At 48.5% G+C, this 22,931-nt stretch overlaps 2 protein-coding genes across 11 annotated transcripts in view; both read left to right on the top strand.

Moving 5' to 3' along the window:
• The first annotated feature begins 813 nt into the window (after positions 1–813).
• Positions 814–7,563, top strand: SMIM45 (small integral membrane protein 45). Of its 4 annotated transcripts, none has more exons than XM_065562985.1 (4): positions 814–947; positions 2,029–2,110; positions 6,616–6,691; positions 7,220–7,563. In XM_065562985.1, the coding sequence occupies exon 4, from the start codon at positions 7,222–7,224 to the stop codon at positions 7,426–7,428; it is 207 nt and encodes a 68-aa protein (XP_065419057.1). In that variant the 5' UTR covers positions 814–947; positions 2,029–2,110; positions 6,616–6,691; positions 7,220–7,221; the 3' UTR covers positions 7,429–7,563. The 4 variants fall into 4 exon arrangements, with proteins under 4 accessions (XP_065419057.1, XP_065419045.1, XP_065419050.1 ...); XM_065562973.1 differs by having other exon boundaries at positions 7,217–7,563; XM_065562978.1 differs by lacking the exon at positions 2,029–2,110.
• Positions 7,564–7,597: 34 nt separating this feature from the next.
• The window catches only part of SEPTIN3 (septin 3), a 52,279-nt gene continuing 36,945 nt past the window's right edge, over positions 7,598–22,931 (top strand). For 2 of the 7 annotated variants that reach the window (XM_065562933.1, XM_065562910.1), the window contains exon 1: positions 18,104–19,176. In XM_065562933.1, coding sequence (XP_065419005.1) covers positions 18,246–19,176 — 931 coding nt within the window. In that variant the 5' untranslated portion in view covers positions 18,104–18,245. Of the gene's footprint in view, positions 7,767–17,644; positions 17,776–17,824; positions 17,944–18,103; positions 19,177–22,124; positions 22,571–22,931 lie in introns of those variants that run through there. The other 5 variants (XM_065562919.1, XM_065562925.1, XM_065562936.1 and 2 more) reach the window with 5 other exon arrangements.

Raw genomic sequence — 22,931 nt, 5'->3', positions numbered from 1 at the left:
AAGCTTAGTGGGTGAGCCTGATTGCGTCCATTTGTAAAGAGAGGCAGCAGCTGGTCCCTAGTTTCCCCTTGGAGAAGGAAAATAATAGCGGAGAAGAGTAACAGGAATTCTTCCTGGGCACCAACGTCCAGAAGCAGCATATTCCATCCTGGAAAGGGGTGCTGAGCCGCCCATCGGTGAGCGAAACGTCGCAGCGTAAGAGCCTTTTCCCTGCGTTAGCTTGGGGTCTGCGGAGGCGCTGCAGGGCTTGGTTAAGCCTGTGTGCAGGAGGGGAAGGCTCTGGGCTTCCTCCACTAAGGGGGCCTCCACCCGCCCCCCATTCTCAGATCACCGTGGGGGGCGGGGGGAAGAGCTCCTGAGTCCCGCCCTTTGCTCCCAGCCGCCAGCCCTTCACACCACCCCTGCGCCCAGCCCAGCTTCCCCCAAGCCCTGCCGCCCTCCCGTGCAGCCCAGCCCAGCCCCCTGGCTTGCCACTGGCTCGCAATCAGACAAGTCACAGACAAGCCGATCAGCCCAGCCGGAGTCCACCAGCCCGGACAGACCCTCCCGCCTAGGTCCCTGCGAGACGGCCCGCATCGCAGCCCGGCTCGCTCTGTACCACGTGCGCTGAAACGCTGCTAGCCTTGTTGCTACGGCAACAGCACATAAAGGCCTCCGCGCCGTTTCGATTGGTCGGGGAAGGTTTTGCCCCGCCCGGGAGGGGGAGGCGGGGCCGCGGCCGGCAGAGTGCCTCGCAGGTTGATGGACGAGGGGTAGCCGCGGGGGGCCGGCGCGCGTCGCTCTCACGCGCTCTGTTCCGCCTGTCCCGCTCCACCCCTCCCTCCCTCCCTGTGGTCCTGACACGCGCAGCGGTGTCACGCGCGAGGGGCGCCCCCGGGGTCTCGAGGACCAGAGGCTCGTCCGCGCGCTGCCCGAAGCCCCCGCGCGACCCACGCTCGTAGAGCCCGGTAGGTGGCGCGTGCCGGACCCTTAGGCGGGGCGGGCGAGCTGCGCCCCCGGCCAGCCCCGTGCCCCCGTCCCAGGCTTGGCTGGAGCCCCTCTGTGTCCGGACGTCTCCAGCAGCACCCGAAGGGCGCGCTGCGGCGGGGAGGGCTCGGGTTTCCGTCTCGGAACCACAGCTCGACATGTTCCCTCCCAGACCTGGCAGGGGAAGAATCCCGCTGCTGAACCTCTGTACCCCGGCCAGGGCCCCTAGTGAGCCAGCAGCCCCCTGCGTATCTCGCTAGCCCGCCTTCACTTGGCCAGTGGAAGGAGGCTCACTGGCAAGCGTCGGGCGGCCCTTGCAAGCTGTCTCCGGTTCCTCCTGCCCAAGTGGATTTTGCTCAGTCCCTTGGGACTGGTGCTCAAATTCCTGGGAGGCCCAGTATGCCATCATAGCTATTTCCACAACACCTCTAGCCAGCCTGGTGTCCAGCACAAATGATCAATCCGAAGAGGTGCTGCTGCAGGGGGTTGTTGTGTTGAGGGTGGGGTGCATCATGGGTTTTTAAAAGGAGGAGGGATCCCCTTGAACTTAGTTAACTGAAATCTCAGCTCAAATGTAGATGATGTTTTTCACCTTTAAAAAGGCATGAACTTAAGTGAAAAAAACCACTGAAATGTTAGCACAATGGGGGTTAAAGCCCGCTTAAGGTCAGCAAACCCACGGTGTAAAACCGACACATTCTCTAGTCTGAATATCTGCTCTTGGGGTCTTTCAGTCAAAACAGCTCATTTCACTGACCAAAACAAGAGCTGACTGCAGAGCTAGTGTATCGCTGTGGGAGAGCGAGGTGGGTTCTAATATGCCTCACAGTATGTCCAGCCAAGATCTGATTGCAAAATTCTTCATTTGGGATGTCGAAGGCAGAGGGAGTAGAAGGACTGGCAAAGCCAAGGTGGAGTTTCAGTTGGAAGCAGATAGAAAAATCATCTTTTGACTGGTGAACTGAGGATAGATGGGAATCTGCAGGTCACAGGGGGAGTATAAATAGAGAACTCGCGGTGCTATTTTTACTGTCACTTTTTGGACTATAACTTCACTTTCAGATTTTGAAAGTGGACGAAATGTGGGAGGGAAATTACTCATGCAGTCAGCCTTTCCCCCACCACCTGTGGTAGCTTAGCAATGGTAAGTTACCTGTTCATTTCCCCTCCCTCTCCCCATTCCTGTCACTTCAGGCATCCCTTACATTAGCTGTGACTTGATGTAATTTCCTCTGACACCTTTGGAAGTTGGTCCTGGCAACTTTGGTCCCCACTCAGATAGCTCAGTAAGTGCCAAGGTGAAGAATGCAGGGTCGTTTGTTGTCCATGGGTAATATGGAAATTTCACTGGCATAATTAGCCTTTGAAGAAGTAGGTTCCACTGGTAGAGAATGGATAAACAGACATCTAGATTGAAGGATCTTCTACCATATTTCAAATCCCAACCTGATCGGTGTTTCCTGACATGGGGGACTGGTTCCTTTTCCACCACTTATCTCTCTGCCACCCTTCATTACAAGACTGGGAGTGAATTACATTCCATTTTTAGATGTAAATTTCCCCCCTTCCCACACAAAACTATTGTTGTCCCAATGTGGAGGTTTTTAAAGTTATTTATATAAGATGTCCAGAAATGAAGCTGAGGTAGAGACTACCTGTTTAATTCCAGGGTATGAGGAGGAAGTCATATCTCCTGTCACTGAGAGGTTCCCCCCCTCTAACAGATTAAGGGAGATGTTGGGAGGCTCAGTGAGGAGGATAGTGGACAGGACGAGATGGGAGCCTGCAATCAAGTGAGAGGAAGAGAAGAATGCTCAAGGACTTAACAAGGAGATGGGGATGCCAGGGAGGTTGCAGAAATGTTGAGTTGTAGAAACATGACGGAAAAAGGTAGGCAGGAATGAAATCTCAGCATGTAGGATAAACCCACCTGATCCCTCCCCCTCAAGGCTTTAGAAAATGAATAAACTTCCAAGATCCCTGTGAATAAGACTGGGGAAGGGAGATTCCTTCCCAGCCTCAGATCTGACAGTTTGTTGTTTATCCCTGTACATGCGAGTGAGACTCCCTGGTGGTTTGATATCTAGTATTGTGAATCTGAGGCGATAGAAAATGCGATTGATAGGGTTGAAATGAACATCATGTTCACTCTTACACTTCCTGCTGACTTGCTCTGCACTAGCGGGAGGGGAGGGGGATCTTGGTAACTGAGGGAAATCAGCTGACAGCTTAGGTAGGGGAAAAAGAGTCCCACACATGCACTTTTATGCAAATTTGCTTTGGTTGATTGCTCCAGTATTAAAAATCAACAAGAACTGTATGAAATCAGTCAGTATGGTACCAAATTAGCTAAAACACTTAACATGTCATAAAAAATCAGAGATGGAAGCAATCTGTCAGGTCACATCCTGTCCATTCCTCCACTGTGGTTTATGCAGAATTGTTCAGTACATTTTCCAGGACATTGTCCAATTTTGAATAATAACTGAGTGATGGGGTTTTCATCACTTTGCTTGGAAAATGGTGCTGTAGTCCAATGCCACAGAGGTCCCTGTTACAAAAAGGTGTATTGATCTCCATCTTAAATTTCCCCTTTGCTCAGATACTTCCTGTTGCTCTTTGTCGTATTCCTGGATCATCCTTAATAATTTTTCTCCCTGCTTACTGTTTACACCCTTCACATTTCATTTTCTCGCAGTCTCCTCATCCTTAAGAAGGCATTTGCCTTAGTTAATTTTATGCTATATAATATTTTAATTAGATATATTCCTGGGTGACTGGCAGTCTGAGCCAGCAATTTGGGGATATCCCTAAGGGATTTTCAGAAACTCTTTGATGAGATCCCAGTAGCAACGATACACCATCTGCTTTTAAATATACTGCCCTTCATGTATAAGATCACTGAATACATCTAGAGAGAGATTTAAAAGGAAATTGTGGAACAGCACAAGAGAAGGAGTGATTCCCATCCACTTATCAGTTAGGGAGGATGTTGGGAAGGTTTGACTGCTAACTTCCTGGATTTGGTACACAGAACAAGATAAGTGTATCATGCGGCGTCTCTATAATCCAAGTATTATGTTCCTTTGTGGTACAATCATGCTGCAACATAGTATCACAGGGGCATGACATACATCTGCTTTGCCCATAGGACAGATATATGATGTAAGAATATTATTGGCTGGGAAGAGAGGAGAATGTGTCTCACCTGGTTTGGAGGTAGGGATGGGACAGAGATAGATGGACAGTAGTAGCAGCAGAAGTTAGTGTGACAAATCTCCCCCCCTCCCTACCCTTGACCAACTCTGGAAAGGCCCGAGGAGTGGGACAGAGATAAGCAGCTAATAGTGTAGTAATAAAGCCCAAAACATAATCAGACTATCTCTTTGATGTGACTGTCACAGTTTGTAGGTAACTGTACCTGTATTCTCTGCTCTGTGGTCCACTCCAGGAGTGCCCAGTCAGGTCTTCAGCCATCAACTGTCTCTGGCAGGAATCCTTGTCCCACTCCCATCTGACTGGGGGATTTAAGGCTGCACAGCTTCCTGCCTTACACTCTGATAGCCCCAGCAAGCCAGTCTGCCTGACAGCCGGAACCTATGCATTGCTCTCAGTCTCTGAAGGTTATGACCAGTGTGTAGCCAGCAGTAACAAGTTAATACACTGTTATTTCTAAGCAAGCACAACTATTCTTGAAGTAGAAACAGTACAGAGAAAACATAAGAAACTAATAAACAGATTTAAACACACACTAAACATACCAAGAGTCACCCATCAGTCTTAAGGGGTCCTAGTTGGCCAAAGTGTTTCCAACTCTTGGACAAAAGGTCCTGTCTGTTTGCTGGATCATAAAGAAGGCCTGTGTCAGTTCAAGATCATCGTCTTAAAACAAAAAAACCCTTTCTCTGCTAGTCCCTATAAAACACAGCTTGAACCAGTATATGCAAACCATTCCAGGGAGTGGTACTCTGCAGAGCTGTTTAGACTCAGTGACTTGCCTTAATCACCCCCACTGTTTTTAGCTCCAGGAGACACTGTGGTAACCTTCCCCCATGGAGTGGAACACAGTCTTACATAAACCATTCATAAATGTAATACAGTGGCCCCCAAAGATACTGCAGTGTCTGTCACAGTGTCATTTTCACGTATTCAACATTGGCCTAACTCTGCTCCCTTTGAAGTCAATGGTCATTTTACCATTGACTTTAGAAGGAGAAGAGTTAGGGCAATGCTGAGTGCTTTTGAAAATCCAACCCTAAATAGGCCTCCATTGTGACTTCCATCTAACTGCAGATGCTTTCTGAGCTTGTCTTGCTTTCCAAGCCTTTTCTCTTGTGCTTGAGGATTTTTGTTTTGCTCACCAAAACGTATGGTGATCAGAAATTAAAATTAAACCAAAAATCCCCCGCACAACGTTCAGAGCTGTCTTCGGTGGGAGTTGGTCCTGCTTGGGAAAAGGCTGACTTTGGTCTCCTTATTCTACCCCTGCTTGCGAAACACTTAGGGCAGTGTTTTGGTAAGAGCAGGGAACTGGGAGTTCAAAAACCTGGTTCTGTCCCTGGCTCTGACACAGATGTCCTGTGTGACCTTGACCAAATCACCTCTCTTTAACTTGCTTTAAATAGGGAGACTAATACTTCCTTGCCTTGTAGGGGGCCTCTGGGAATGGATTTGTTACTGTTGGCAAAATGCTTTGTGTTATGAATGGTGAAAGTTGCAGGAATGATAATGCTGGAGGATGGGTCCCCTATTTATGTAAAGATCAGTAAGGTTACGATTTTGTCATGAATATTTTTATTAAAAGTCACCGATAATAATGAAAAATTAACAGAAGCCCGTGACCCGTCCCGGGGGGAGAGAGGCCAGGGAGAGAGCTGGGAGCTTCAAGGGTCCGTCCCCACCCATGGGGTCTCGGAGCTCCAGGATCCCCGCCGTTGGCGGCTCCCAGTGTGGTGGAAAGCTGCGGGGTTCCCCACGGCTTTCTGTGGCCACTGGGAGCTCTGGGGGTTCCCACACACACACACTGCCGGTGGTGGCTGGGAGCTCCAGGTGTCCCCCCAGCTGCCTGCGGAGGCAGAGAGTTCCAGGGGTACCCCTGCCACCCATGGTGACCAGGAGCAGCGAGGGTCCCTCTTGCCGCCAGTGGTGGCCAGGAGCAGCGATGGTTCCCTGCCACTCGCAGTGACCAGGAGCGGCAGGGATCCCCCTTGCCACCTGCGGCAGCTGGGAGTAACGGGGGTCCCCCCTATCGCCCACGGCGGCTGGGAGTGGTGGAGGGCTCCCACCGCTTGGGGTAGCTGGAGTACCCCACAATTCCCAGCCTCTACAGGCAGCAGGGAACTCTGCAGCTCCCAGCTGGTGCTGGCTGAAGTCACAGAGGTCTTTGGAAGTCCTCCATGACCTCCGTGACTAAATCGCAGCCTTACAGGTCAGACATACTACAAGCAGCAGCCATGCAAACTTCCCCACCCTCTTTCGCCAAGTGCCTCATCTCTGATGTGAATGTAGCTGCTCTGAGAGATTTTTGGTCTCTATAACCCATTCAGCTCTTGGCCTCTCTGTTGAGACTAACAAGGCAGATAGTTAACGCCAGTGATGATGGGTTTTGTGTCTGGGTAAGTTGAGTGCTTGTTGTTTTGCCTTTCTTAGGGGTATATTGGTTTGAAAAGGGAACATCACAAGCCACCCAAGAGTGAAGTCTGATAAGAAAAATCAGCTGTTGGAGGTAAGTCACTTTTTAGGCCCACTTAAGCTACGGGCATTCTATGAACATTTCACATCAGTTTAGATGCATTGCAGCCAGCAAATGATCTGAAGTCAGAGACCGAGTCAAATGAAAACCAGAAGTTAAAAACATGAATATGTTAATGAGAATTCAAAAAAAAATCCAACCCCCCAACCATTGCAGTCTAAATGCCTTTGTTTGTACACACTGGAAGACTAGAGAACATGCAGTGCGATCTGAGGGCGAAGATGCTGCTTAACCAGGGCAGAGTGGGGCATAATTGGTGCTGAACCTTACAAAGTAGAGTGCCAAACTGGGGCAAAGCAGGGTACTAAAGGGCAGAACTAGGCATTAAAATAGGGCAAAGCTATGTTCTAAACTGGATGCAGGAGGGCTGTAAACGAGGATGGAGTGGCCTGGGTACTTTTAGTTAGGTAATCTCTGCCATGTCTCCTTATGTCTGATCAGTTTCATGTTGTCACTCACCTTAATCCATCTACATTTGCTTCTCTCCCCCTTCTCCAGCAGCCATGCCCCACTTCTTGGATTGGTTCGTGCCAGTGTATCTGATGATCTCCATTCTCATCTTGGTGGGCTTCGGAGCTTGCATATACTACTTTGAGCCGGGCCTACAGGAGGCCCACAAGTGGCGGACGCAAAGGCCGATCATGGAACGAGATCTTCGGAAAACACTGATGATACGGGATAACCTTGCCTTTGGGGTGCCTGAGGTCTAGTGTTCTGTGTGTGGGGTGTTTCTAGAGCCAAACAGAGCCTTTTCTGGATGGGCCCTGGCTAACAAGATTTGGTCTGGATGCACGTTTCTCCTTACTCAGGAGAGAATCTTCTACTGTCTAGTGACTGAAGAAGGGTAGTTTTACTCTTTGCTGACACGGGTCTCGGTTAATCACCAGAGTTACCTCTTTTTCCCCCCATCATCTTCTCCCTTTCTAAGGCAAGGTTTGTGCACCTCTATTAACTCAAGGCTTTCAGGTCTACCCTAGACAAGATATTCATCACTCAGCAAAGGATCTCCTGCACCACTCCATGACCTGGATTTTTGGATCCACCAAAGGTAAAGGTCTCTGTTATTCATTATCCAATGGAGGATATCTGTGCCTATACATTACCTTTAAAAAAAAATTCTTATGGGCACCAGATCATAACAGATAGACTTGATATGGGACATAGATTCTTTAACTGCTAGGTCACTGGTTTAAATCTAGCCCAATTTGCTAGCGTCTGAATGGTGTTATCATCGAATGCCTCTTTGGTCACTTACATAAAATGAATTTGGTGGGTCTCAGGCCAGTTCTTCGTGGATAACTGCATATCACAGAAAAGATCAATGCCACTGAATTGCCACCTGTGCTGGGAGTCTCATTAGGGAGGCCACAGATTGAATGAGCCATGGAGAGTGAATTCCCTACTCACCCCTAGAGGTGATCTTCCCAGCTCAGGAGTGAGACACACAGGAGGGGCAATGGGAGTAAAGATTGCTTTATTGGTGCCCATGTTGTACCTGTTTCGGGGATAGAGGACTTCAGTCTCCAGGGCTGTCAATCTGGTACTTTTATAGAATCATAGAAGATTAGGATTGGAAGAGACCTCAGGAGGTCATCTAGTCCAACCCCCTGCTCAAAGCAGGACCAACTTTCATGAGCACTAAATTCACACACAATTTTCAGCTAAGGAGGTCTGTGTTGATCCTGCCAGGAAATCTGTTGCACCTCTCCTTGCCCCAGGGCTCTGGATTTATCGCATAGGCCTCAACAGATTCATTGGATCTTCTGCACCTGTCCATGACCCAGGGATCAAGGGTCCTTTATTATGAATAGATTTGCACTCGTTCAGTCCTCTGTCTACAGCATTTTTTGAAATGGATCCCTTAGTGCATCAGTTCTGGTGCTGCACCCTCTTGACTGTCATCCACATTGAAAACTGTGAAATGCTCCTTGGAGAACCCTTCACTGTGAATCTCCGGTAAGGGACGCTGAGCCAGACAGGTGGAGATGGGGCACTACTAATGACTGTGCTTTCTAGATCCCACCTGTATACCATATAATGTGTATATGTACACTGTTTTTGCACTTTCCTCCACTCTTCCCTAGGGCTGATTTGCTAACAAAGTACTGTAAGAAAATGTGACTCCATGGGAGAGTGGGAATCCAGCACCTTTTTCTTCATTGCGAACAATGTGCAAATCATAGCAGATAACACTGGCCCAACTCAGAGCCTATGACTTAAGGTATTCCACAACAGGTACTACTGTGCCACACCTGCTTAGAAATCTAGTAAGACACTGGCTCCTGTTCCATGGTGCTTTGTATCTCTGCTGATCCATCATGCCCCTGACTGTTTCTCACTTACTCTGCTAACATGCCCCTGCTACCCCATTGTCCTCATTTCTATACATTATATATTATAAAACCCCACTCTTGACCAGTCACGCCCAGTTATCTACATTCCATACAGTACCACTGTCGTATGGCACCACTGTGCCATTGTCAGTGCATTCCATACCAGTGCAGCATAGCCATGACCACCTTTTGATATACCCTGCTGCATATTTGATGATATTATTACACAGCCATTGTTGCCCTATTGGCCACCCTTCTGTACATTCTATATCATTGTAACACAGTCCCTGCTGCCCTACTGTGCACATGTCTGTACATTCCATACCATATGCACACACAAAGTGTTGCTGTTTTGTACATACTTCAGTACATTCCATACCAGCAGACTGCTCTTGGTGCTGGTTCAGTGCCACGTTCCCTGATGGCTCCACTGTGCAGCAGGAGCCATTAGACGCAAGGGTGCACACAGGCTCCTCCCCTCCTCATGGCTGCTGGATCAGCTCACAACATATAGTCCCTAGGATGAGAGTTTTGGAGCCAGTGATAATTTTCACTGGAAACTGTTGACAGCTTTTTCATCCATTACTGAATGAAGGATGGAGAACATCTTATGTCGATTTAAGTGGGTGACTTGTCATTGGGGGTTGCTTGGGGAATAACGTTTGTTAGCAGTGATGGCTGTGGTACAAATGGAAACTGTCCTCAACACCTGGCAAATGTCATTGGCCTTTATTGGCCATTTCATCTGCCCAGGTCAGAGAAGGCATCATCACCCACACCAAGGTCCCAACTGATGGGACCTTCTTGGGTCTGTCAATGCGGGACAGTTGAGTCCCTACATTCAGACTGGAACATGGTGATCTTGATGCAGATATCATAACATGGGACCTGATTCAGCAAGGTACTGAAGCATGTGCCTAAATGTACGCACATGAGTTATCCTACGTGCTTCAGTACCTTGCTGAATCAAGGCTGTGAAAGTGCAAATGTCACAGTGCAGCATCACCGTATCGTCCGGTGATGATTTTGTTCCTCAGTATGAATACAGATAAATGGCAGCCCTCAATCACATTGACAATATCTATTGCCCAAAGGTCACTCAAATTAATAAAGCCATAGTTTCTGAGTGTCAACTTAGAGACCTGCTTCTTGGACCTTGACTGTTGTAACCTGGTGGCTAGGCCACCAATGTAAATGGACCCCAGGTTGAGCAACGGGGTAGCAATAAAAACCCTTTTCACTAGAGGTCAGGAGCTCAGAGATGTCAGGGACAGGTTAAAATATCCCCATAAGACTGAGGTTCCATGTTTTGAAAAGACTCAAGATAAGGAAATCTCTCTCTCTCTCTCTGGTGATCCCAGTTTCTCTCTCTATGAAAGAATCCCTATAACTGTGTGTATGGCAGTCATCCCACAGGTGCAGTCTGCCCTCCAGAAATGGCTGGGAGCCAATTCAACCACCCACTTAGTCAGAGGTCTAACAGTTCCTACGGAAAGGGTCAGGAAGGACCCAACCGCAGAGACTGACCTCTCCTCTCCACCACAGGCGATCACTCCAACCCTGGATGGATGTACATTGTCAGGAAGTGATGGGGAGTTTGTACTGTGCTCCAACTGTCCGTGGCGGGGGGGAGGAGGGGAGAGGTGTGGGATGGAGACTTCAGTCTCCAGGAATGTCACCAGCATGAACTCCACAATCGCTCTTGTATTTCACCAGCAGAAAATTCACCTTCATAAACTAAGTCAAAAGAAGGGGAAAAAAAAAAAAAAGGAAATGAGTGATTGAGTCTTGTGCCAATGCTCTGTGGGATGTGGCAGGCAGAATGACTGTCTGGGACACCTTCAGTGTGTGTGGGAAGCCCTATCCATGTGCGCCTATTCTGGCTCGCAAAGGAATCCCCACAGACCCCCCTCTCTAGGAAACAGAGTTACAAAGTCCTGCTGGAGTATGGGCTGGACAAATAGGTTGGTTATTTCTCTCCCTGTATCCTCTGGACCTCTTTCCTGTTCTGTGCCATTCTCTGTGTGTAGTCTCAAGTGTTTTAACCCCACCTCCCCCAGGCCCTGGATTAACTGGATGAAATTGACCAGAAAGAAATTTAATTGTCAGAAATGGAAGAGAAAACATTTCCCAACAGTGGGATCCATTAGGTCTTGGAATAGTCTCCCAAGGGAAGTGGTGGAAGCCCTGTCACTTGGGACTTGTTAAAGCTAGACTGGACAAGGCCTTGGAGACTCTAGGGAACAATCCTTCATGGGCAGGGGGATGGCCTAGGTATGATATAGCAAGTATCTGCCATCTTTAACTTGTATGATACCTCTCTCTATTCATCTGTCTGATACACCAGTACTGTGAACACCCCACCTTTAACCTAAGAGCTAAAATAGACACAACTTCCAAAGCTGTTAAATGTTATTTTTTTGCGGCATGTGTTTTGCACTGTCTGGTCCTGATGAAATTATCATTAACCGTCAGGTGTTTTATTCTCATTAGAGTCAAAAGTCTATATAATAAATGTATGTAATAAAATATCTATAGAGACATGAGTTTTCTGGTGCTTTATTGTCCTTGGGGTTTATTTTTAACATCATATTTTGGGGTGTTTTTTATTCTCTCTGGGATTAAACAGGTTACCAAATATGAAGGTATTGGAGCGGGGGGTGGGGAAATGTCATCCCACCCTCTCCCTTAGAGGTCTGTTAGCAGGGAGCTTGGTGATGGTTTTTTTACCTTCCTTCAGTACAAGGCTTATGCACCATTTAAGCCCCTATGGGCCTTAAGAGGGACTTAGGTGGTGCATAGGCTTTGTAGTGGCCCCTTGCACAAAGGGGACTTTCATCCATAGAGCTCAGAGCAGGGATCACTCAGAGTAGGTATTTTGAATCCCTCATGATCATTCTCTCATGACTTCAGGTGTGGGAACTGGTAGAATTCAGTCCTTTATCTTCTATGCCTCTGTCACCATTTGCACATCTCCCAATGATGCTAATGGTGAAGATATGTGCCTCAGGCAGGAGGAGAGAACCCATATAACTGAGCATCCCAGTTAACTAAGCAGGTATGAGAGGCACAGGTGATATAAGAGGCGAAAGTATGGGACAGGGAATTGGGAGATTCCTAGCTCTGACTCCTGTATGGCCTTGGACAAGTCACTTAACGTCTCATTTTCATCCTCTAGACTGATAGGATTAGTTGATGGCTATGCCATATGTCATTGGAAAGGTAATTTTCTCGGCTGTGCAATTGCATCTCAGAGTTGACCCATAGCCTTGATGTTACAATATTTTGGCCATTCTTAATGTACTAGCTCCTAGAACAGGTGTCTCCAGAGGTAATTGACAGGTGGCAGCAATATTTGAATAATATTCCTGGGGGAGAAAGAAAAAGAAGCTGTAATTTATCCTCAAACATCAGGCAGTCACAGCCTACTCAAGACATCAGGTAAGGATGTTTGTAGTTAATGCAGGCCAATTCTTTATCTCAATGGTTTCAGTAATGGATGGTCTGAGTATATCTTGGAGTAATTAAGCAGAAGGAAAATTGCTGAATGTCAGGAAATATTTCCTCCCTGTGAGAGAGAGCCAACTGTAGATGATCCTCTCAAGGGAAGGGGGAGTAGCCCCAGTGCTTGGAACATTTATAACTACACTGGAAAAAGCTCTAGAGAAAAATACTACAGGACTGAGAATAATGCCGCACTGGCCACAAGAGAGGGGTGGACTAGATCAGTGGCTTTCAAACTTTTTTTCTGGCGATCCAGTTGAAGAAAAATAGTTGATGCCCGCAACTCAATGGAGCTGGGAATGAGGGGTTCAGGGTATCGGAGGGGACTCTGGGCTGGGGCAGGGAGTTGGGGTGCAGGAGGAGGGCAGGGTTCTGGGCTGGGGGTGCAGGCTCTAGGGTCAGGCTGGGGATGAGGGGTTTGGGGTCCAGGAAAGGGCTTCAGGTTGGGGGGGGCTCGGGGCAGGGTATCGGGGTGTGGGGTTGGGTCGTGGGCTTACCTCGGGCGGCTCCTGGTCAGCAGTGCAGGGCGGGTGCTAAGGCAGGCTTCCTGCCTGTCCTGGCACCGAGGACGACGCTGCGCCCCAGAAGCGGCCAGCAGCAGGTCCAGCTCCTAGGCGGATGCGCGCAAGCAGCTCTGCGCAGCTCTCACTTGCAGACACTGCCCCCCCCCCAGCTCCCATTGTCCAGGAACTGGCCAATGGGAGTGCGAAGCTGATGCTTGGGGTGGGGGCAGCCCGCAGAGCCCTGTTCGCCTCCACATCCCGCCTAGGAGCCGTACCTGCTACTGGCCACTTCTGGGGCACAGCGCGGTGTCAGAATAGGTAGGAACTAGCCTGCCTGAGCTGGGCAGCACCGCCGATGGGACTTTTAACGGCCCGATCAGCAGTGTTGACCAGAGATGCTGCGACCCAGTGCCTGACATTCCGTGACCCAGTACTGTGTCGTGACCCACAGTTTGAAAACCATTGGACTAGATTATCTAATAGTTCTATTTCCATCTCAATTTTTTTTCTCATGGGACCATAGAAATTAATCAACCTAATAAATTATTCACTTAGAAAACCAGTGCATGGTAATATTTTCTCTCTCCCCCTACCTCTGCATGTGCTGGTTTAGTGTAAATCCAGGCATCCAATAACTAGCAATCCAGTTATTTCCATTACAGTTGGTAATTGGTTGCACTACAGGGAGTACATTTCTCTCCTTATTTTCCATGTGCTGAATCCTGGTCCAGGGATCTAAAACTTCTCTTGTGTTGGAGTGTTTGAAAACAGCCTCCAGGAATCTGAATCACCATAGCTTTAGATTGTGGGCCTATCTATTCAGAAGGGTCTGTCTGACCGTATATGACTGGGTTGCTGTGGTATACATTTGCCTCCTCATTTTCTTTCCTTTTTGTTTGTATTTTTCTATGTGTCTTGCTTTTTGTCTTCTGGGTTGACCTTATGGAACACAAAAGATGAAATAAAAAGACTGCATTTAAAAAAGGACCTGCAGTTGTACCAGTGCAACAAACCACAGTTGCACCAGTGAAGTAGGGCTGGGAGTGGCCAGTACTAGGATGACACACACCTCCCAGGAAAACAAAGGTGCTGATGATTCAGCAGGTAGCATTGAACCAATGCTGCAGCAGGCTGCCAGGGGTGCTGTGCTGCTGGAAGTACTATATTTCCATGGTGTCAAGTATCAGAGGGGTAGCCGTGTTAGTCTGAATCTGCAAAAAGCAAGAGGGTCCTGTGGCACCTTTAAGACTAACAGAAGTATTGGAGCATAAGCTTTCGTGGGTAAGAACCTCACTTCTTCAGATTCACTTGCATCTGAAGAAGTGAGGTTCTTACCCACGAAAGCTTATGCTCCCAATATTTCTGTTAGTCTTAAAGGTGCCACAGGACCCTCTGTTGCTTTTTATATTTCCATGGAGACATGGAATCAAACTCCAAGACACTTGGCACTTTTCATAAGGAAAGCGTTACTAGCTCTTGATACTCTAGCCAAATTCCAGTGTGGGTAATTATATTCTGCCCACCTACAGTAACCCCCAGGCAGCTTCAGACAGAAAAGTTATTCTTCACTTCCCCTTCTAAAATACCTATTGTGTTGTTTGTTAAACAGCTGTTAGGTTGCACACCAGCCATGGCTGCACTGGTAGGGAGAATGCATGATTCCTGTACAGTATATATCCTTGATAAAACACTTTGGGACCCTTCTGGATAAGAGATGCCAAAATAATAACAATTAATAAAATCTGGTTGGAAATTGTATTTATTCGTGAAAAGATACCCTTTTTAAAAACCCCAAATTTTCCACAATTAAAAAAAATTGTTTTTGCAGATTTTGATTGATATCAAAAATTTTGAAACTTTGCCATTTTTTATTTTCATTTCCCTCCCCTTCTCTTTCTCCCTTTATTCCTGTTTGCCACCAAATTCAGCAGAGTGAGTGCTCTCTACATTTTCCATTTTTTCATTTTGCCACATTGTAATGTTTCAAAACTTCCTCAACTTTGGAAAAGTTACAGAATAGCATCATGAAACTCGGTAACTTTTCAAAAGTTGGAGAAATTTCAAAAAGTTACAAAGTAGCAAAAAGAAGAGAAAAAAGTGTGTGTGTGTGTGTGTGTGTGTGTGTGTGTGTAATACAAACCCTGGACATAATTAATTTCATTGGATTTTTTGCAGGGGGAGGGGAAAAGGGAAGAAAAGGAAAAAAACAAAAAATTAAAATCTTAAAAATTTAAAACTTTTCAAAAATATTTGTACTAAATAAATAAATACATAAAATAAATTTTGTTCTGTTTTGGCCCGTGTGAAACAGAAACAATTGAAAATGTTCACAAAATTGGTCCTTTAATATAAATAATAAAAATTCTCATAGTGTGCCATCTCAGTAATACATGGAGTATATAGGTTATTGTATAGATACATAGAAGTGCAGCATGTTTTGATAATTTCATCTGTCTCTGAGGAATCCACACCTCTGGTTATGCCATGTGGATGGACTCAGCCTTGGCCGGGAATGACAGGGTTAGGGAGGCAAGAATGTGCTAGGGTCACAGGGCAGGAATGGCTGTAATTCTAAGATTCCAAGCCCTTCAGGCCCTCCACAAACAGCTCATTGTTCCACCCCCTGCTGCTCTTGTCTCCTGTCAATGCTGGGTGTGGGTAGGGGAGGGGATGATGATGATGGGGGTGATGTTCCTCTTCCTCCCAATTACTGTAAGTAGGTCAGAGGCTGGAGGTGGTCCAGGATGCTCTGCCGAGGCTTTGAAGCTTGATTCAGGCAAGGCACACAGCTCGAACAGAGAAGCCAAGCCAAAGGGCTCCAGAAAACTAAACAAGGGCAAAGCTGAACAGGAAGAGGCTTATACACATCGATAGGGAATATATTTAAAAGCACCCCCTGTACAGGGCTGTTAGGGCACTTGTAACCCAGCCAGCTGCACTCACTGCTATTCCAGTCTCACAATCCCCTAACACAGCTCAATCAATGCATGCGAATCCAGCAGCTCCCCTTCTTATCAATCCAGTGCCCGGGACTCACAGCTCTGGTGATGCATCTCTTTGTAAACACCCAGTTCTGGCCCTTCTCATGGTGTTGCTTCATCCTGACTGGTTACACTCCATGTTACTCCATCCTGGGGACCCCCAGTTGACACAGCTTTGCCAGTGCACCGCTGTCCTGACCTATCACGCCTTATGCTTTGCCTTTGCCAGTCCCTCGCACAGCTCCTGCCTTTGGAGAAAATTGGTGGGAGTTTTCAGAAATGCTGACAAACCAGATGGAAGCAAAGGTCTCACCATTCAGTACAGAAGCAGGATGGTAGAGAATGGAGGGGAATCCAGACACTTGCACGTTCCCTTCCAAACATCTTTCTCAGATTCACACATCATTCTGTTAATGTCCGCAACTGGGGTGAAGATTGAGAAACCCACAGCCAAAAAGGGCATTGGGAGATCCAGAACCAAGATTAAGAGTCTCATTGTCCTTGCTAGAGCTTGGCTTGGATCAGGGAAGAGAACCATGGCACCTTGGCTTATGATTGTGTCAGAGTTCATAGATTAAGCAGGGCTGGGGCTGGATAGTGCTAAATTGGTGAGAAAATCCCCAATAAAAAACCAGGGGGCTGCGGGAAATGCCAGGAACTCAGCAGGTGACATAGTTCAATTTAGGTAGTATATTTGCAATGTCCCAGTGTGTTGCTAGGGGATGCTGTACTGAAGGAGGTGCTGTTTTTCAGATGAGATATAAAACCGAGGCACTGAAGCACTCATTCTCTTTAAAGATCTTATGGCAAAATTGTTAACCCTGACCTCCCAAATATAGTCTAACTTTGATCAATGCATTCTGCTGGTCTAAAAAAAATCTTCCTTTGGTGTCAGGTGAACATGGTTATCCTCAAATTGTCATGCAGCATTGCTGGCTCAAAATGTCTGCAACATTCCTCCCCAGCATAAGATAAGAGAGTGTTGGGTGGGAGGGATGTAGAGTGAAACACAGCTCCCGCTTCTCTCCTTGGAGCAGCATCCCCAGACTACTCCCTCTCCTTCTTGACTGGAGCGCCCCTTCCTGTTTCAATCTACTGTAACTGCTGCTCCCCAGAAGTGGCTGCACTGTAGCAGTAAGTAGGTGAACAAAACCTGTGTATCTACTAGGCTGTACAGTGCTTTGCAATCCCGCAGATGAAAGATTCTATGTAGAAATGTCAGCCATGAATATTCCCATGTGCCTCAAGGCTATTTTGATTCCCTTGTCCTTGTTTTTCAGTTCCTAGCCTGACTTTTTATGAGTGCTCTCATTCACTCTCTGCCCACTCCCTCTTGCTGTTGGGGCCAGCTGTGTTCCACCCCAAGCTCTCCAAGTCTCTTTCTCTCCCACTTACTTTTAACAAAGCTGGGAAAAACTTCCTACAATGAAGAGAGAGAAGGAGAGAGAGATCAGGAAGGATGGATGGCAGGAGGAAGGGCTCTGGTGCATTTTCTGTGGCTGGCTCAGCCAGGACAGAAGCCAGGAGATCTGAACATCTTGTGATCAATGCTCCTGCTAAGCACTGATGTGGTTAAAATCTCCCAGCTGGATCCAACACAGTCTGTGGGAGATTTGGTCACAGCTGCCCCCTCTCAGAAATGTGGAATGTTCCTTTCACCGGCTGAGGGATCTGGGACATCAGCTGCTTGGTCCCCGCTGACAGTCTACCCTCAGTTGCTGAAGTCCAAGAGCCAGGTAAGCTCTTAAATTTCCCCTTCATTATCAGACTCTCCTCTGAGAGTCAGCTGAAGAGGACAAAGGGCTGGGTAAATCTGAGCCTTCCTTGAGCTGATTTTGACTTGACCTAAGAACTGCTGCACCTGATCAGTATCCAGGATGCAGGACACTGCAGAGAAAGGCAAGGTAACACTTCCTCCCAATAGTACAGTTATGGAGGGTGTGGGGGAAATTCTTCCTGGTCCCAGCTGGGGATTAGTGTGTGCCCAGAAGCATGTGGCTTGAAGCCCTACTTGACTGCTCTTATATTTGCTATCTGCCAGGGCAGAGTTGAGGCACACTGGGCAGAGGACAGCACATGGGGAAACCTGTAATGTCACTGCCCGGCCAGTCCAAGCCCTTCTGCCAGCAGTAAGCCTTGTAGGTGAAGACTGATGCTCCCTTTGAACTTGTTTCTTTAGGAAGCATAAAAGCGCCAAGAGTTTAGGATGGACAAGGACTTCGCTCCTTCCCCTCACAGGGTCCGCAGATGTATTCCAACTCCGGGAGCCTGCTCCAGCTCCAGCCGCATCCCAGGTTTATCAGCCCGGCCGGTGGGAGGAGGGGGACCGGCGCCTCTCAGCCCCAAGCTGAGAAAGGAAACGCATCCTGACTCCTTCAGCCAGGACACCGCAGGGCAGAGTCGACTTGCAAAGGGGAGAATGAGTGCCAGGCCTAACTCTAGGCTTGCAGGCCCAAGGGAGCTGAGTAGCACCGGGCTGCCCATCCCGTGCCCTCTTCCCCCTTCATCCAGGTCCCTTCCGTGGACTACTTCTAATGGTTTGGCACCACGGAAGCTGAGCTCCATCTCATTTACCCTCCGCCGGAGCGGCTGTGCACCTCCACCTGACCGGCAACTGCTCCCACCAGCCTCTGCAAGGAGAAAGCTCCACTGTCTACTGGGGAAGGAAGCACCAGGAGGGGAACTGCCCTTGTCGAATCTGCAGCCATTACCTGGAGTACAAGCCATGTCCCCAAGAGTGCCTCTTGGCTGCATGGAGGAGCAAACAAATATCTGGCATGATGGGCAAATCAGTGCTGCATATCCAGGGTCAGAGATGCCCACCACATTGCTTCCCTCAGGTCCAGATTTCCAGAGATGCTTGGCCCGTGCTACCCTACTTCCTCCTCTGCCACATCCCCAAGTCAAGGGGAAACATCCCATGAACTCATCCATGACAGCAGCTGGTCAAGAGGACCACATGGCTACCGAGAGATACAGTGACCCACTTGGCATGGGAATTCTCCAAGGGCCACTTGGATGTGGGAATACCCCAAGTCCCATTCCTGAGCTGTGTGCTCAGGGGCTGGCTCTGGGGGGCCAACTCTCTGCTGCAGATACCATGATGTCTTCTGTGATGGACACAACTGGGCCAGCATGTAAGTCCAAAGAGGGCAGCTAGACTGGGTTGAGTTTGGGGTCTTGTCCTGAAACATGCTGGGGCATGGAGGTAGAAACAGGCATGAGGGTTTAGCCCTGAGGTTTCATCTTTCATGGGGTTCCATCATGGTGTTTCATGTGGTGAAGTCCCAGCTACCAGACAGTCCTGACGGAGCATTACATCAACCGGGAGTGGGGGTGGCAATTTTCCTTCTTCACATTTCCAGTCACACTGCATAATCTTAACGGTTCATCATTTATAAAAGTATATAAAGGGTTGATAGATGATTAATAGATGTTGTGAGCATGGTGCATCTGTACTGTGTGTAATAGATGGTTACCAGCACGTCCGAAGAAGTTATTCTAGATGTTATCCTAGTTAATCTAGCTAGCAATTGTTTTTAAGCAACTTCTGAATGTTCCCTTAATAGAAAGTGGTATCTAATTTTCTTTTTTCTTTTTACATTTTAAAAAAGGAGGTTTTCAAAAACCTCACAAAAGAACTAACCCTGCCAGCCCTGACTGGCATCTCCATGGGCCAGCCCTGTGCTCCCCCCGGATCTCAGCCATTGTGACTGTGTGTGTGTGTGTGGGGGGTCCTGAAGTGAAAATACAGTTGATTCTTTTTAGGCGGCAAAGCGCTGAATGCCCCCTTTAGCCAAACAGAGGAATGCTCTGTAGTCCTCACTGGGTTTTAGGCCCTAGCTATCTCAGAGATTCCTGTCTCACCACATCAGGACAGCTGCGACTGATGGAGACATTGTACCTGATGGAGCCCCAGGTGAGGTCTGGGGCATTCTCAGTGGAACGCCCTCCGCTGTGGAATTCCATGTCACTGGAGATCAGGATGAGCCTTCATGGCCAGGTTTCAAACACATCTCTTTGAACAGACTATCCTCCAGGCACGGCGATGGCAGAGCAGCTTGGCAGTGTTTCTCTGGCAGATAAACAGCAGGATAATCCCACGTAAGAAAGTGGCACAGATCATGGGAGGAACGGAGGGTACGGCCTTGCCAGATGGACATTGGTTTTCTTAATCTTATCTGTGGTGCCTAGATACTGCGTTGCCAGGAGCATCACAAATAGACGGACAGGCATCATATCCCGAAAGTGGAATGTAGAGATTTGATTTTTAGTTGGCCTCTAAATTCCCTCTCTTGGGCCACTATTTGGCAGAGACAAGAGGCCTGATTTTTGTGCAGCTGTTTGCTGCTGGGCACAGTCAGTGTACAGTGCTGCCCTTCTGATCTGATAGTGTTTTAAACCCACTTTGCACTCCCTGGCCAGGGGCTATGCTCCTCCATCCCTGTGCTGGTCACAGAGCCACAGTACGGAGCAAAGCCACCTTTGCATTTCCTGATACGCTCTGTGACAGGTGGCCTGCTCCTTTAGGGGACAAGAAGCCTGGGCCAGCCAGGCCTGTTCAAAGAGCCCCACGTGTGCCTTAATTATCTGCCTACCAGCCTAAGGGGGCTGGACTAATTGGGGTCGGGTGACTGCCTTAAACACCTGGGCTTAAAACAATTGCTGAGAAAATTCCCTTTGGAGGAACCATAGGGAGTAAGTTGGGCTCTTGTGGCAGGGTCTAGAGAAGGTCTGTAGTAGCCTGGCCTTGGAGTCAGTGCCCAGGTGCAGAGCAGGGAAGAGAGAAAGATTGCTCAAAGGGGCTGAGACTGAGAGGAAGCCTTTAGGGAAGGAGGCTGGGAGTCAGGGCTGTATCCCAGAGCCAGAGTGACTTAAAGGTAACTCAGAAGGGATGGGGAGCTGAGCCAGGCGGTGGGGTGAAGAGGAGCCCCAGAGGACGGAAGAACCTTTTGTTTGTTTGGGACTTTTGTTTGGATTTTTGTTTCCCCAGAAAGGGACTGAACTCTGAGAATGGCACAGTCCGAGGGCAGAACCATGTGAATCCCTGGGAGAGACAGAAAAACTGGATGAGGGGAAACTGAGGCATGGGTGTGCCTACAGCACTATGCTTGGCCACTAGGGGGTGCTAGTGTGCAGACACACCCTATGACTCTGTTCAAGCACCTGTGCAGCCCCCAGTGTAAACTAGAGCAGACTTGGGGCTATTCTAACTCCTATTTGGACCACCCATGGCCTGCAATTGTGAACAAGTGGAAAGCAGTATTCTCAGGCTCCCTCCCACTTCATCTCCGCCCCTGGCATTTCCTTGTATCAGAAGCTGCAAGGAAGGGTGGCATAGAATTGTTCTGCCAGCTGTATGCCAAACAGCTGACACTTGTTCTGACGGGGGGGCAGTGGGTGTCAGTTTTTGGCCACTGTATGGCCTTGTGTATCACTGGAGCAGCATACAGATCACAGGAGAGTAGAGAATCAGGCCAGTTTTTCACAGGATTACACCAGGAGGAAGACAGCAGAGATCCAGACCCAACATCCCTCACAGAGATACACGCTAGTCACATCCACGTAGATACCCATCTTCAACCACATGCATATACTCACAGTGACATGTGCACAAAGATCCAGACAGACACAGATGCCTATAGGCACCTGGAGGGAGACAGTGTATGCACAGTGACACAAAGATACGTGTCTCCTTTCCCTGGCTGACACACAGGCATTGGCCTACAGACACTGCTTTTCTCTTCCCTCCCGCCCCACAGAGGATGGCCCACTCTCTGCCTCTGGCCAACAACCAGACATCCACTTACCAGGCAAAAGGCTTTGAAAGCCCCCCAGCTGGAAGCCTGATTGGCTTCAATAGAGTGACTCCTGATTGTCCCTGGTGTAAGTGAGATTGGAGTCAGGCCTTGGAATTGACACTCCCCACATGCTTAAAATCTCCCAACCTGTTCTCAGTCCTCTCTTTGCGAAACCCCTTCAGCAGCCCGGCGAAGGGTTAAATCTCTCTGCATAAACAAGTGGCTGTGGCTAGAGATGCTCCATAGACAGAAGCATATGAAAACCGCCTGGGAATAGGGAAGGAGAGGAGGGAGGGAACGAGTTTGTGTATGGCGGGGGGAGCATATTCAGGGCACATCTAATCCATTCATCACAGCACCTCCCGTCCCCAGCAGCAAGCACACCCTCTTGTGACCACCAATCCAGCCGGGGTCTTGCAGCAGCAGCTGGGATGAAGCTTTGGATCCTAGGAGAGGAGGGAGGGAGAGAGTGGGGGAGATTTTGCAGGGATGTTTAATATTCAGGTCACATGATATGACCATGGCAGCGGCAGCAGCAGCAGCATCCCTGCTTATCTGAAACATCTAGTGGAGGAGAGAAAAAAAGAGAGAGAAGGAGAAAGTGAGAAAGAAAAGCAGAACCTCTGAGACAGCCACACTGCACCGGTGTCAGGAGAGAAAAGTGTGTGTGTGTGGGGGAAGCCACCGCTTGGGAGCATATTCAGAGACAAAGAAAGATTCATGTTCAAAGGTAGGTGGTCCATGCTGATGCTTGCACACTGGCATGGTTTTGTCAGGGCTCAGGGATGCTGGAGGGATCCCCTGATGTTGCCGGCATATCGCTCCCTACACACGCGCACACACAGAATGGTGACTTGCCAGTGCTGCAGATAGGAGAGAGAACGTTTTCTTTATGCCTTTTTCCTCTTGATGGCAAAATTCTGGTGTCCAGGAGAGAGCGGGGCGGTTGTGCTGGTGATGGTAAATAGCAGTCACCAAGGCTGCTCTGAAGGAGGGAAATAACCCCAGCAGCTGGCCCAGAGGTGGGAGAAACCGCAAGCTGCTTTGTAGCTGGCTTGGCCCTTGTCGATTGCAGATGATTGCGCTCTGGG

The sequence above is a fragment of the Chrysemys picta genome, chromosome 1 (genome assembly GCF_011386835.1).
Source record: "Chrysemys picta bellii isolate R12L10 chromosome 1, ASM1138683v2, whole genome shotgun sequence".
Taxonomy (NCBI): Eukaryota; Metazoa; Chordata; order Testudines; family Emydidae; genus Chrysemys; species Chrysemys picta.
Note: the sequence above shows the minus strand (reverse complement) of the source record. Positions and strands in the feature narration are given on the sequence as shown.